Below are 16,772 nucleotides of genomic sequence, written 5' to 3'. Positions count from 1 at the left end.
TAAGGTGAAATATGAAAGCACTCATATGACCTTATGCAGAGTGTAATGATAAATACTCGTATTGAGTGTACCGCTAAGCAAAGATTAAATGAGTATTTTGAGTGGTAATTACTATATAAGCAAGTTTGAAGTGATATTGACAAATCCACTTGGATCAGAGGTGATAGTCTGCTGTGTCTTGTTCTATTTTTTATCTAGTTGCAGCCTGTGAATCAAACCCCAGACCACAGGGCCTGGATTTGCATGATTTCTTGTTATAGAATATTTACTACACAGTCTCTGAGCATAATTATTGCATATTTGTTTGTGCATAAAAAATATGGCAAAGCTCAAGGGGTGTTACGATATGCTCTATTTGGGCCCAACTAAGTGGAAAAATGCCTTGTAATAAGATGCCAATCAACACAGCTCTAGTATACAGCCGGTTATGAGGAAGTCACTCTAACTTTAGTGAACTTTAGTCCACATGAATAAAATTCTCTTGGCCATTTGGTGTCAACTGGGAGCTGTTGAAGTCACTGGGATCATGCGTATCCTCTCACTTCCCTGCAGTACAACAATAGTTCACTGGTAAGACATTTACCACAACAAGGTCAAGATTGTTTATTTTAGCTGGCTACTGTGCACATTATGCCGAGTGTGATAAGATGATACACTCCCTTTGCTCCACCCCTCTCCATGTCATTCTATAAGGCAATCTGTCTCACACACTTCCACTCTCTTTCTCTCATGCACACACACCATTAGTCTCTCATTCTGCAGCTTGCTCTGGCCTGTCTCAGGTGTCAAATTATGCAACTTCCCAAACTTATCAAATTCTACAGCTTTGCAAAGTGTATTGAATTTCTGTTTAACCATTTTCTCTCTTTTAACGTCCCTTTCCTTTTTTTCCTCTCTCCTTGTGTTCAGAGACCACTTCATTGTAGAAGTGCCATTACCACGACTGGTTTTCCAGACCTTGCCAGAGGAGATCAAGGAAGGCAAGCCTCTACGAGTTTTCCCGGTGCTGTTTAACGTGGGCATCAATGAACAGCAAACTATAGCAGAGAGGTACCGCAGACACTGTTCAATCTGAAGAACAGATAAGCCGATGCACTCAAGGAAAAACACTTTTCATATGAACATGTTAACCAAAGCTGGTATGGTTTTAAACTAATCAATATCAGATAAAGAACTAGAGCCATGCATGGCTTACTCATTATCCTTCATTCATTAAATACTATGCAAAGTATTCAGAAATGTAACTAAATAATAATCAAAACCCTAAAAGCATACTTACTTTCCCTGATTGGCAAACAGTTGTTTAATGTGTAAATATATTGCAATTACTGCTAAATGTTAGCACATTATTTGGTTTTCCCACCAAATACATTTAATGAAAATGCATATAGTTTTCCTCTAAATGCAGTATTTACTGCCCTGCATTGTTGTTACAGTGAAGAAAAGACTGTAAACTGTTTTTAAAAAAAGTGTTTTGGAGTGTCTGGATGATGTTCCACCATAACTACCCTTATTCTGTCTGTAATCCTCTCAGGTTTGGAGATATTTCCCTACAAGAGAGAATAAACCAGAAGAACTTTGAGAAGTTAGAAGCCTATTACAAATCATTAAATGAAAAGGTGCCACTAGAATGTAAGTGCAAAAAATGTTCTTTTGTTTTGTAATCAAAGACGAATACTCTTCATCCTTGAAAATCTTTAAAAAATACTGGGGCTTGTGTTCCAGGTCCTACCTGCTTGTATTTTTATTAGTGAGAACGTGGTTGTGGGCTGTTTTTCTGGAACATTTAAACAATATAAACCTTTATTTTCACTGAACAAAGCAAGAAGACTCAGTCACTTTCAATGTGTTTTATGTTTTCTGTGAGCAGGTCTACCATGTTTTCAGACACAGACTGACATAAAGGAATTACTTGAAACCCTGGGCCAGAATGTAGTCACAAAGAAGAGGAAGAATGTGGAGATATTATGGATTGCTGGAACGGTGAGCAGTTTTTGCCTTTAAACAGCAGTGTTATTATCATACCTTTCTGTCTTTCTTGATAAGGAACATACTTTCCTCTCATCCGTATAAATAAACTGTCTCTCTCCCATAACCAACTGTGATCTGTACGTACTCAGCTGTAATCTTGTTTTGACATATTGATAATTGATGGGCTTTAATGGAGCCCTGAATCAAACAAAAAGTACCTGTCTGAGCAGGATGGATTGAATTTCAGAAGGTGATAATGTAGAGATGCTGCCCTTTGACCTGATATTAAGTATCTGTGAATTGTTACACATGTCACAGTGCATGTGATTTGCAGAAGTCACTGGAAGAATCTATTATAAAAAGGCATTTTTTGTGTAATATCTAACTAAATGTATTGCCCTGACATCATTATCTTTGTTGGCTGCAGTTTTTAATTTTTACAGAAATGCACTTTATGTCAGTTCAATTCAGGAAAAAGTTATAATTGAAGGTATCCAACACTATTAAAGTGTTATATCAACCTAAGTGAAATGTATCACATAGTTTTAAAAATCTTTAATCATCATTTAAATTTAAACAGATTTAAATTCTTACAAAAACCGGGCAAAGTCTGGTTATAGCAACAATCGCTTTTACTGACAAAAAGGGAAACTCTTTGTATACTTGATGTGTGTAAACATTGAATCTTTTTTTTCACTTCCTTCTAGATTTGTCGAAGGTTGAATGGCATCAGGTTCACCAGCTGTAAAAGTGCCAAAGACCGGACATCCATGTCTGTCACATTAGAGCAGTGTGCCCTCCTTCGTGATGAACACCAGCTCAGCAAGGATTTCTTCATCCGTGCTCTGGACTGTATGCGGAGGTAAGGCAGTAAAAGATAGAATAAAACCATTATGGGTGCAAGTTATTGTTCCAACCAATCCCATTCATGCTGTATTAAAGGGTCATTTAAATTACAAGAAGACATGTTTTTCTACTTAGACCCAGTGGAATCTAGTCATGCAGTTAGTTTTGGTTTTATTTGCCAAGGTTTTGAGATATATATCCGTCTTATTTATGCTACCACCTCAATACAATGGAGGTAACTGGAATCTTGTTAGTGATTGCTTAAAGCATTGAACATATTTAACATTTGAACAAATTCAATGGTAATTTGTCTTTCCCCAGAAACAATGTCACACTTACTCCAAGTAATCCACAGACCTCACTGTTAAAGGGGACCTTTTATGTTTTTCCTTGTTTTCTGTCATATATATATAATGTTATAATGTCAGATATTCATGTTAAACGTGGCCAAAGTGTCAAATAATGAGCTAAACGAATGTAGGTATGTAAATCACCAGCTTCACACTGCTCTGAATGCTCGGTTTCCAACAGTTTTTTTTTCTACTTTCAAACAAAGCTGACATCAACTCGTGACGGATTTCTTTATATGGTCATCTGCTCCTTGCGCTTAAAGAGACAGGAGCTAAAACTGCCTGTTTCAGACAGAAGCTGAACTGAGGGGCTGCATGAAGAGCCAGTATAAGTTATATAAAGAGTTTTTTGAACTGTGAATCATGCAAAGCTACTCTAATGGAGTCCCAGAATAAAAATATAGAGCTGGAAATGAGCATAATAGATCCCCGTTAACAGTTTTAACTGGGACTGCTTTCTACAGAGGAAATTGTTCCCATGAAAATGATTGACAGTGAGGTCTGTAGATTATCCAGAGTAACACTATTTCAAGAAAAGACACTATGTTTTCTTTCAAATGTATTCTTCCAGTGATTTGAGGAGTATAGATGAAATTTCGTTCACCTCCACTGTATTGGGCTGACAGCAGAATTTACAGTGGCATATATCTGAAAATTCCAGCACATAAAGACATAAAATTTTAGGAAAATATAAGCAAAAAGCAAAAATAAGTATACATAATTGGTATAATTTGGGTGAACTGAAATGCTAAAGAAGTTGTTAAAGTAATAGCTTGCACCCACACACATTTACTGTAAAGTATGTGAGCAAAACATCAAAAACATTTTGTGGCTGCACCCTCTCCACCCTGCTTATCACCATTGGATATGCCGATGTAAACATCATCATGTGTTTCCTCCATCATCACCATGTTCCCTCACACATTCAAAGGCAAACATGCATGTTCCTGTCAGTGCTGCAGAGACACTGCTGCCTTTAATGTTTGTGTTTGCCAGCAGGGTAGACATCGGCATCTGTATCTGATAAGGTCTAATTTCAAAACCTTTTTTTAACCTGATGGTAAAGGGCACATCTGAAATGCTCTGTGGCTATGACCTCTAAAGGCCAGCTGATGGCAGCTGTGTTAGATGAGTATAAGGGCATAACTACGTAACCGAAGACACAAATATAAAGGATGCAGCTCATAACAACTGATCATAACAACATCACAGAACATGTGCTACAACTATCCAGATTAATTAAAAATGGTGTAATTTAGTTATCTCAGGTAATACATACAGTTACTTAACTCATTTTCATAAAGTTATTCTGTTTATTAGTTTACATCTCCGCAACAACTTAGAACAACATTTATGCTACTTGTTTCCATATCAACAACACGATGGACATTTTCTGATGTGATATTGAAGATCAAATATTTAGGACCAAAATAAACAGCTAAAACATCTGATGACAACTCTGTAAATGCACAAAAGGTTCCTCCTACCAAACCTACGAAAGATTTATCGCAAGAACTACAGTATGTCGACCTGTCATACTGTAGTACTATGAAAACTTCAATAAATATGAACATGTAGTACATGTAGTGTATGTATCAATAGAATAGTCTCATGTCTTTTCAGCTAAGAACTCCCTGTTGTGCAACTAATTCGTACCAACTGAAACCTAAAGAGGATGGGTATTAAACCAACCAGTAAGACCATTCCAGATGCAATGAATGCATCTTTACCCACATACCCCAGAAATAATACAATGCAGCTTTACAGCAACACTGCTATTAAAAAAACTGCTCCTGTAATATGCTTAATCAATTTGTAGAATATTTTATTTACAAGGAAGATCCATTAATGTTTAAGAAAACTATATTACTTTACTTTTTTCACACAGTCACATTTTTATTGTTGTCACACATCCACAAACCTTTTATTACATGGACATATGAATAAATGACATTACATTTTTACATTTGTGTTGTTTTTGTTTACTATCCTATAGTGATATAGTCAGTAAACATATTGACGTGTGAATTCCTCTCAGGATTAATTATCTCTCTGTCTGTGTGGTATGTTATCTAAAAACAAAGGACCCCAAATGGTTTTTGATTCAGAAAGTGGTGTTCCTAACTTATGTTTTCTGCAACACGACAAAAAAAACACATATCCTTGTAATTCCATCATTTGCAGAGACAATTACAGCTGGCAAGCATGTAACTAGCCCCAGGCACACATTTAAATGTAATATGATGTTGTCATAAGAATGCACAAAAGTGTTCCCCTGAATTTCATATGTTGCAGAAATATTCTTATCAATTTCTGCCTGAAAAATGTATAAACATGCCATACGGTTCCTATGTTGGGGTGGAACAGCAGTGCAACAGTAGTTCACTGTCTTATTATTGCAGGTGCTGCCTTCAAACAGTAGTCGTGACTAATATTTGCATCCATATTTTTATACTCGTTTTGATATCAGAGCTGACAAATGTATTGGAAACATGTGGAAGTTTGTGTGGTGGGTTTTTACTTGAAGCATGATGTTGTGAGGATCACTAATGAAGATAAAGAGCAAAAGGATAAAACGAAACTATATTTTAGCTGTGACAGGAAATAACTCCTCCAGGCACAATGAAGTCCTCCACTTTGACCGTTTGTGTTGCCTTCCCCTTTGACACCAACGCACTCCCTTTGCTGAGAACAGTGACTCAAAAACCAGATCATATTGTTAAAACAATGTAAGCAGACATTATTAGTTCTCAATTGACAAAGGCTGTGGGTCTGATAAAATATATATCCTTGGTAGATCGATTAGTCTTTAATAATGGATTTTAACATTAATTTAGTGTTCAACTCATGAGGTGAAAAAAGGAGGATCCAAAAACAGGATAACAGTGGAAAAAAGGGACTGGGTAATTAGTGGATGCTAATAAGTGTCAGCTAACAGAAGTATAATATCTTGACAAATTTTTGATGGCAAATATGAGCATTATTGTCTTTTGTATTTCTATGTAGTTCCAACATTTTAATCATTTGGCTAACACATTATCATTTGTGTGTCAAACTAAATGATAAGTTGTAGGAGAACCTTTTACTGGAATTAATTTAGATCTAATATTGATTTCAAGATTAATGTTTTCTTAATAAACTAATACTATACCTATCTGTATGGTCAAGTGTGGTTAAAAAACGCTAAAATCTGTGCATTTGTCATGATTTAAGACGCTCCCTATAATGCTATTTAGAAGTGTTGGTCGGGTGTGTCTGGTTACACCTGTCTAATTGATAATGCAGGTGGCCGCTAACATCATACACTTAAAGTAAACATGTTTGCTTTCATGTTACCTGGTCAGTCAGTAATGTTTATACTCCACTCAATACTGGAACATGCTGTCGCTGAGGGCACACGTCATATTTGTCAGTAAGTGATTGGTTATATTGTTTTGTTGGTTGTTTTGAATAAAAATGAGGTACTCTGTGATGCTGGTGATCAGACCAGCAGAACCAGTTGACTCAATTGTTGTGCTGTATGTTCAGCATGATATTAATTATTAACCTTAAATTATAATGCAGTTACAGCATTTTAACAGTTTCGCTTTACATGATATGAACTTTGATGGCATGGAATGAATATAACCAGCTATACTGTACATGCAACAAAAGATTTATTAAGTCAGTAACTAAAATAAGACAATTTATTATTGTGAGATATATTTAATTAAACACTCACTTTGCTAGATAAACTGCTGTGTTGCACAAAATATATGAAATGCTATAATGCCTCTAAAAGCAAAATGAACAAAACTTACTAGTCTGCACTAGTCCAGAGGTGCTGATTATTATGAGGGAAGCACTTTCACTGTTTGATTCACTGTTGTGAATGAAGGGGAATACTATCCGAAAGGAAATTAGTGCTGTAAATCAAACTTAAAAACAAGTGTCAGGCTCGACAAAAACCTGTGAAACCACACCCATAAACCACTTCTTCCCCTCATCTTGTCAGTTTCATCAGATGTGATGAAAAAGACATTCTGCATAAGCTTTTACTTCAAACTGCATGCCTCCTTCCTCCATCCTCTGCCAACTAAGTCATTTCATTACATGGCTTACATGTGTGAGCCTGTTTCTCAACACCTCTGCTCCATCTATCACCGCCTGCTTTTCTGTGGCTCTGTCTAAGTGGACCTTCTAGTACCAGCCTGTTTTGGCTCTCAAGCGATCAATATATGCTAGAAGTCCCACTTAAACAACATCTAGATTGTACTAACAACGCAGTGTTTTGATCTTTCTCTGTTCGTTCTGTTTCACTCTGATGGGCACCCCTGCAGCCGGCTCGCCCAGGGAGACATTGGGCACTGGGAGGACCCTGAGGCTGGCACCGTGACAGAGAACAAACCAGCGTCACGACACTTTTACCCCATTGCCCTGCTGCTCGTTAGCTCCCACCTACTGGTTGTGTGGCTCATTTTAAGTCTTGTTTTTCTGCTTGCAAAATATCAATAAATTGCTGACAATGCCATCTCTACTCACTCCTTTTTTTCTGTGTTTGCTAATTATTCTATTTCCTGATTCACCTGGAATCTTAGTCTTTAATATCTGTCAAGAACAAACTTTCCTAAGACTAACATTAATATAAAGTTCACACATAGAAAATGCATGCACAATGTGCATAAAATGTATTATTACTGCAGTATCAGACATCTTCATTTTAGGGTTAATGGATAAGCTTGGTGATATTCTCTTTTTTTCTTATTGTTAACAACAATAATAGATAAGTCCGTCTATCAACGCTTTCTGATTTCCCTACCCTGTCTGTGACCCTGCCCCAAGCTCATACATTCCTACTGAAAATGTAAATATGTAATGCCAAAGAAAAAAATAGCTGGGCACTGTAGTTTTTAGCAAATGTCACTCATACTGGATGTGGTGTTTTATACTAACTCTGCATAAATAGCCTAAACAAAATCAAATCAAAACAAGCATTTCCTAAGGCTTAACACATTGAAAAAGGACATTTAACTCAATAGCAGCATTTTTTTTCTAGAAACAGTGTGAATCCTTGTACCAGTTGGCAAAAACACTTTACTCTTTTACTGGCATGGTGTTGTAAACTAAAAGAAAACCGTATAACCCCACAGCAAAGACCACAGCTGCAAAGCTTATAATGTAAATTTGTTTTTGAAACTGTCACAATCCTGATTCATTCCTGAGATACTTTTAGACAACATTTTGGTGGTGGTGTTGTAGTAGATTGCCTTCCTTAAAAAGTATTATGACTTTTTTGTTCTTTTGTGTGTTTGTTTTGCCTCCTGCACACTGGATTCCCACACTGTTATCTGGATGAATATACCTTTAAATAAAATCTGAAATCAAACCAAAACAATACTGTGATAAAACGTACTGACAGCACTGCATATGGAAGAACAAGTATTAGTTGTCACTCCTTACAATAACATGCTGTCATATACACCCTGAGGCAGCTTCACAAGAACAAAGAAAGGTTCACTTCGTTTTTTAAAGGCATATCACAGTCACTGTCACAGTCCATGGATCCTGCAGGGCAACATTAGTTCACTCCCCTGTCATGTGCCTGGAAATCTAACCCTTTGGCTCTTGTCCCATAACGCATTATGCTTTCAGACAGAAACCTAATCTTTGATATATGACTGAATCATTAGCATGCACGAGTTAATACAGTGTCACTGTAATGTATTAAAACTTGAAGAAATGAGGTGTCAGCTAAAATTCTAGTTTTTAGGTTTGACATTGAAGATTGAAGACGTGGTATATGGCCGATTTTTTATATTTTTCTTAGCAAATCTTATGTGCAGAGCCAAACCAACAGTGAATTGATCCTACTTACAAGTATTGTGTGTGTATCCAAAGCCTGATATATCTTATTCCTCTGTGCCATAGACCTTTGTTTAGCAACGGCTCCAAAGACTAATAACAGTGTCATGTTTTTAGTCTTCAGAGATTACTGTAGTACTGTAGGACTTTGTACTACATCGTAAATTTCTCAAAGAAGTTCAGTACAAAGTCAAGAGGTTGTGATATGTAACACAACAAGCTAGCAAAGATCTGTAAACAGAGGCGTGTTCCTGTAAATGCAAAGGGGCATCTGCCTTATGAGGAGCTATTCTCCATAGACTGAAAATGTGATCAAATTAGTGCGACTGTAATCTTCATTGTGAAGGAACATGTCTCCCAGTGCAACAGTGTGGCTCACTGATGTGTTTTTAAAGGAGATATTATGCCTTTTTATTCTATTTTTATAACATTATAATGTCAAATGTCTAAGTTCCAAAAATTAAGGTGAATGACAATTCAAAACATAAAAGGCATTAACAGAAAATGTAAAAGAAACACAATACATCATAAAAGACACATTTAAATACAGTTAAAAAGAGTTGAATAGAAAAAAAAAGCTAAAATAGAATAAAACAGAATAAAAGTTACAGTGCAGTGCAAAATATGACTCAAAAGCTCCAAATTTGAGTTAGTAAAAAAAGGCAGTGGCAAACAGAGAAGTCTTAAGCCTTTATTTAAAAGAAGTTGCAACAGATCTCAAGTCTTAAGGGACTTTGTTCCAGATATGTAGAGCATAAACACTGAACGCTGCTTCTCCATGTTAAGTTTTTGCCTCTGAGAACAGGAAGCAGACCCGTCCCAGATGACCTGAGAGATCTGGATGGTTCATAATGTAGCAGCAGATCATAAATGTATTTTGGCCCTAAACCATTCCGTGCTTTATAAACCAACAGTGGTATTTCAAAATCAATTCTTTGACAGACAGGAAGCCAGTGTAAAGATCTGAGAACTGAAGTGATGTGATCCACTTTCTTGGTCTTAGTGAGGACTCAAGCAGCAGCGTTCTGAATCAGCTGCAGCTGTCTGATTTTTTTTTTTTTTTTTTAGGGAGACCTGTGAAGACAGCATTACAGTAGTTGAGTCTACTGAAGATAAATACACCGACAAGTTTTTCCTAATCCTGTTGAGACTTAAGTCCTTTAATTGTTGATATATTCTTACGGTGATAGTAAGCTGACTCTGTAATTGTCTTAATGTGGCTGCTTAAATTCAGGCCTGAGTCCATAACTACACCACGATTTCTGGCTTGGTTTGTGGTTTTTAACATTACTGATAGAAGCTAGTGATTTTTAATTGTACTTCCTTGGCTCCTAAAACAATTAATTTTCAATGCACTTACCCAGTGCTTGTATTGGACCATAGTCAATTGTTGTTTTCCATAATCTGAGCTAGTGGGAGTATGTAGATGTTGGATAGAAGAGGTCCCAGAATGGAGCCTTGGAGAACTCTCACAGGTCATTTTTGTCTGCTCAGATGTGTAATTACCTATAGACACAAAGTAGTCCCTGTCCTTTTAGTAGGATTCAAACCAGTTTAGCACTGTGCCAGAAAGTCCCACCCAGTTTCTAGTAATATGCTGTGGTCAACTGTGTTGAATGCAGCAGAGATTCAATAATACTAATACTGAAATTCTGCCACTGTCTGTGTTTAAGTGGATGTCATTCAAGACCTAAACAAGAGCAGACAAGACATCTAAAAAGTTGTTTGGTGTGAAGAAGCTGTTCAGCTGTTGAAAAACAGCTTTTTTTTAACTTAAAAACAAGAGGTTTGATATAGGCCTATAACTATTCATTACTGAAGTGTCTAGGTTCTTTTTTTAAGAGTGGCTTGATGACTGCAGTTTTCAGGGCCTGTGGGAAGAAACCCAAGAGAAGAGATGTGTTGACAATTTGTAGGAGATCTGAGGCCAGGGAGTTAAAAACATTTTTGAAAAAGCCGGTAGGCAGAATATTAAGGCGGCAGGAGGAAAAGCTCAGATGTTGTCTAATGTCCTCCAAGTTTTTATGGTTGATTGGATCAAATTGTGTCATGCTATTTGAATTGATTTTAAGTGGACACAGGGACAATACATAGGTACCCTGTAGCTGGTATGGAGGCACTGACTGCTTGTCTAATTTTCTGAATTTTGTCAGTGAAAAAGGAGGCAAATTCATTGCAGGCCCTGGTAGATAGAAGTTCAGGGGCTACTTACACAGGAGGGTTTGTTAGCCTGTTGACAGTAGCAAACAAGGCACGTGCGTTATTATGGTTTTTGGTCATGATGTCAGAGAAAAAGGACCGCCTTGCACTTCTCATTTCCAAATTATAAATGCGAAGTCTCCAGTGTGGCATTTCTCCATGGAGATCTTTTCTTACCAGAGACTACCTTCACATTAGTGATTTTTAGAACTGAAATTATCTACAGCTTCATTGACTGAGACCAAAGAGAGGGCAGAGGGGTGTACTACAAAGCAAGATTAATGAGTTAACATGGTATGTTGAGCCTAAAGCCAGGGTTTTCAATGTCACAAAGGTAGCGCTCCTTTAACCTGGCTTGATCACCATGGTAACTTATGCTGCAAACTTAACCTGGTCTGGAGCAGGTTATGTTCCGAGTTTCAGCTTAAGTCAGCGATAAAAAGCGCTGCCCTTTCACTAACCACCTGATTTGCTGCCAAGTCCGTTTATCACTGCTGTTACTGCAGCTATTAGAACATCGATTAGAAAATTGATTGGTCTTTTATCATACTTACCATTGTTTTGATATGTCATATTATAAATTTCTAATGGTGCATTAGGTTAGGGTTATTTGTTGGATGGGGTTTTGTTAAAATATATCAAACTGTATTTCAAATTGTAAAAAAAACTAATAAAAACTAAAATCTCATGAAAGAAATACTTTGAACCAAAAAAAAGAAAATCAATTAGTCTATTGGTATTTATCACAGATAAAATCTATGAAATTAATTTCACTTTGATTTGGCCAAAAACTAAAGTGATTTCCACTTATCCTTCATTATGGGACAGAGTCGGACCTAAATGCACTTCTTGAGTATAATGTTTAAATCTGCTGCATCAAGTTTAAAGTTTAAGAGCTCTGAATGTGGGAGGCATTGAGAGTGCATTGAGTGGTAAAATAAATATATTAACTTGCGAGTTTCCACGATCAGCAGTTTTCTGAAAGCATTCCACTCTCGTCTTATTTGCAGCAACGGTATTGCTTTTTGCTGTGATAATGTATTTATATTCTTCATAGCTCTGCGTTATAATGACCTGTTCCCTCCTGACTGAAGTAGCATGATGCGCCAAACGCCCCCTTTTATGGGAACACGCACAGAGCCTGAAGCAGAAAGCCTGGGTCAATAAGGAAAGCTGATAACCACCGTCTTGATACCACTTATCTCTGAGTGTGAGTTTAGGGTTTGTCAAGCCAGCTCACACAAAGAAAGCCTGGGTATGTTGAACTTGCTTCATAATACACCTCTCTGGTGTGGAAGAGAAAGCCTGAATAAACATTTCACGGGTGTTTTCAGTGATATACCATTTGTGATTATTTCTGTTTGAACATTTGTGTGCACCGAGATAGTATACAGAAAACACAGGAATGATCAGAAAGAGCAACATCAGTCACGGGGCTTTGTAACTTGTGATGAATATGTCAAAACTGGCTGAGGACTTAAAGCTGATGGTGGAGGTGGATGCCAAGGGGAGGTTAGGGGAGAGGAAAAGGGAGTGCTGCAGGGGTGTAAGTTTGGTCCCAGCAGTGACCAGCTCTTTCATTTGGTCAGTGAACTCCAAGAGGGACTTACTTACTGTGGGTGTCCTTTTAAGAACAAGGGTTGAAGAGGCACTCTGCCTGGATGATAATTCAGGCCAGCCAGTCGCATCACAAATCTCAGGGTGCTGGGCGCTGCCTGTCACTTCTTCTCTCATTTCCCAGGAAAATTATTTACTAATTTATTTATTACCTGATACACAGCCCTCCTGTTTCTTGGTAGTCTCTTTGGTGCTAATTAATCGTGTGTTAGCATGCTATTGTCCACTGTTTCGAGTCCATGGCAAAGCGGTGTCATTCCCACATAGTCAATTCCACATTCACATCTAACTGGTGGATTTTGGTTTCAAGCACCGCAATTTTCTGTAGAAGTTTGTGGAAGTCATCCGTGGAGAAGGGGGTGCATCTTGCTGCTAATCAGCTTTAGCTAAGTACCGCGTTTCCAGTCACTGCAGTACAGACTTGTGCTGTCGGTAGGCTGTGCTCATGTAGTACTGAGGAAGTCATAAAAGTGTTGAAAATATGGCATTAGCCTACTTTATCTAAATAAATTACAGTCTCAATAATTTAAAAGTATCCAGGAGCCGCTGCTCATAATTTCTAGCAGAAAAAAAACAAGAATAACAGCAAAAGAAGCATAATCAAGAGCAAGCAGCAAACTGTCTGCACTGTAAGAAACCCGGAGGCAGCAGGATGGTTGTTCCACGGGTTGTTCACATTGTCCACTCGCATATTTTGGATTGGATTCAGACTCAAACATGTGCTGATGTCTTTAAGAAGCTTCCATTTTGAGTAAAGAATGAGAAAAATAAGTGAAATCCTACTATTACTGTTTGTTAGGCAGCCTCCCAAGACACTAGAAGTCTGCCGACGGGCAGCTTCTGGGAGCTAACCAATCAGAACAGAGTGGGCTCATCAGGAGGGGGGCCTTTAAGAGACAGGAGCTAAAACGGCACGTTCACACAGAGGCTGAATTGAGGGGCTGCATAAAGGGTCAGTATAAGATAAATTAGTTTTTTGAACTGAAACTGAAACCTTAGGTTTCGGAAAGTTACAAAAATTGTCAGAGACACTTCCCCATTTCAAATGTCTGAAAAACGTGTGGGGGAAGGGGGTTTCAGGAGCTTTTCAGCCACCCAACAAGCACTTCAGTCAGAGTATACTAATGTCTTTACACATCTACATCAACACTTGTAAGAGACCACATGAAATCAGTTGGACAGACAAAACATAACTGGCATTACTTTATTTTTTTTACACGGTGTCTTGCCGGATGCTGAACCCAGAACTATGTTTGCAACGTATATGAAGCGATGCTGTGGTACAGAATACACACAGAATTTTTGTACCATAAACAACACCAAACAAAACAGTTTGACAATTGAAATATATTGAAATATATTGTTTTCTTATTGTTAATTGTAGACAAAGTTAATAAATGATTAATTGTCAGGCTGCAAATATGTTCTGTACCATTTCATTATGATTGAAAAACTTTATAGTACATTGTACAAAAGACTAATTGTCGCACAAATGCGATTATTATAAAACACTGGCAACACTGCAGTTGTGTCAGACATAACTGTAAGCTGCTTAATCATGTATTGTTTATACTACAACAACTTGGCAGCCATGAAATGAGATAATAAGTGTCTGATTTTTATCAAACTTACCATCCAAATGTGTATGTATTTGCCTTTTTTTCTTGCTTATTAAGCAACTTAAATGCTTATTAAACAACTAAAGACATTGATTAAAGACAAAATTTAATTGCCTTTTAAAAGCCTCTTTTAAAAGCCTGTGTCCATCATCAATTTAAAAAGTCACTCATATTTACTTTTTTGTTTTCCTTTTCTTCCCTCACCCTCTTTATCTGATCATCAGAGAAGGATGTCGGATTGAGAACGTTGAAAAGAATATTAGATGCAGGAAATATGCCTTCAACATGTTGCAGCTGATGGCCTTTCCCAAGTGCTACCGACCACCAGAGGGGACTTACGGAAAAGTTGACTCTTGAGGAAGTAAGCCATGTACTGTAAAACCAGTCATTCTTTATTGTCCAAGTACTAAATATGACAGTAAATAATAGTGAAACTATTGTAAAACAATTTATTGTTATTAATAACCAACCTTGCTGGATGTTTTTTTTTGATGTTTGCTTAGTTTTTGTTTGCGCTGGTATGTGAGGGTGGTTGTGTGTTCACCAAACCTCACACTGGATTTGCCAAACATGTGTCACTTGTAAAAAAATAAAGCACTTTCCGTTTTTGTCTTGTATATTTTCATGGCCTAAGCAGTGATAAATAATACAACCGTGTGGCAAATCATAGTTGATCTCTGTGTGTCTGTACAGTATATTAATGACCTCAAGCAGTACAACATGCATGCCTGCATGAGGAATTTCCCTCCTGCAGAAATTTCACATTTTTTTTAAAGGGATTTGTCAGTGTGATAAAATAATTTTAACTCAGGTCAGTTAAGTAGTTTATACTGACCTATTTCAGAGTTTATGTTAAGTTTAGACTGTTCCCAGGATGATTTATTGTATAAACATAGCTCTTTAAACAGTGAATTGGAAACAAATTGTTATCCCATGTCTCATTCTGTGTTTGGATACACTGAACTCCACATTATGAAAGTGAAAACTTAATTGGTGGTCTGCTTAACAGGAACTCATGCACAACTCGTTTTTGAGCAATGGATCTATGTATTTTACTGATGTCACATATTGGGGCCAAACTTAACCTATTTTGTTTTTGGTGGTTGGAGACATTGTAATTTCATCCTTGTACACCCAAATGTATGGGACATATACTGTAAGTAGCATATTTTAAACATGTTGTTTACATGTTAAATCCCATTGCCTTTTTTACAACTCAGCCCCAATGGTTGCACTTGAGCTACATATTTTTATATCTCAAGGTACAGCCCAGTGAAACCAAATGAAGTACAGCTGGAAATTAGAACAGGATGCAGATAATGTACCATCATTTCTGAGAGCTATATAACAAAGTATGTAAGTCCACTATTTATTTTTGTATTCTAAAATGATTTTATATTCTAAGTGTTCATTCCTTGGACTCCAATGCATGTTTAAAATGTATATGCTGTTAAATAATGGACATTTCTTTTTTTCTATTTAAAATTTAATAAAAAATGGTTTCATGTGGATATTGGTGACTATATAATGATATTTGTGTAATGAGTCACATACTGATCATTCTCACGGGTGTGTGCTTGATTGAACAAGTCAGTACATTATTACAGTTAAATGAGTCATAGTTTCATTCATGTGCTGTGTTAATCTATTGTGTTGCATGTTAAATTGACTTGCAAAATATATTCAAGTAGTGAAAGACTGAAAGAAACTTGTATTTTGAATTAAAAACCCAATTATACTTGAACATTAAAAAAATCTACAGTTTGACTACTTGGTATCTGTAGTCTTAAAAGGTGGCTCTGAAGCGTTTGTAGCTCTCTCCATTTAGAAAAGCAGCAGCTGTAAGCTTTGATATACAGCAATAACACTGAATTTCAATGGTGACCCAAAGTCACAACAAAAAAAAAAGTGTTTAAAAAGTATCAAAACATTTTTAAAACTTCTCATAACATTCCTGTAGCATTACCCAATTCATTTTTTAAATTCAGTTTTATTGATATAGTTCCAAATCATACAAAAGTTATCTCAGGACACTTTTCACATAGAGCAGGTCAAGACTGTACACTTTAATCCAACAGTTCCCCCATGAACAAGCACTTGGTGACAGCAGCAAGAAAAAACTCCCCTTTAACGGGAAGAAAGCTTAAAGAGAACTGGACTCTAAGTGGGTGACCATCTGCTTTGACTTGACCCATTAATCTGTATTACCGGTATGTTCAAACAATCGGCTGTGAACCACTAACTCGCTAAATACACAATTTCTGGCAGAACTTCACAGCAATGAGGAGGCGATAACATCATGTTAAAGTTAAGTGTTTTTATCTAGGTT

General features: G+C 36.9%; 1 protein-coding gene across 6 annotated transcripts in view; it reads left to right on the top strand.

Moving 5' to 3' along the window:
* Window positions 1-15,017, top strand: part of inpp4b (inositol polyphosphate-4-phosphatase type II B) — a 151,670-nt gene extending 136,653 nt beyond the window's left edge. For 5 of the 6 annotated variants that reach the window (XM_044347180.1, XM_044347178.1, XM_044347179.1 and 2 more), the window contains 5 exons: window positions 910-1,050; window positions 1,535-1,632; window positions 1,871-1,983; window positions 2,679-2,833; window positions 7,487-7,677. In XM_044347180.1, coding sequence (XP_044203115.1) covers window positions 910-1,050; window positions 1,535-1,632; window positions 1,871-1,983; window positions 2,679-2,833; window positions 7,487-7,661 — 682 coding nt within the window. In that variant the 3' untranslated portion in view covers window positions 7,662-7,677. Of the gene's footprint in view, window positions 1-909; window positions 1,051-1,534; window positions 1,633-1,870; window positions 1,984-2,678; window positions 2,834-7,486; window positions 7,678-14,667 lie in introns of those variants that run through there. The other variant, XM_044347177.1, reaches the window with a different exon arrangement.
* The last annotated feature ends 1,755 nt before the right edge of the window (window positions 15,018-16,772 follow it).

This window comes from Thunnus albacares, chromosome 3, assembly GCF_914725855.1.
Source record: "Thunnus albacares chromosome 3, fThuAlb1.1, whole genome shotgun sequence".
NCBI classification, from domain to species: Eukaryota; Metazoa; Chordata; class Actinopteri; order Scombriformes; family Scombridae; genus Thunnus; species Thunnus albacares.
This window is presented reverse-complemented; position numbering and strand designations above follow the sequence as displayed.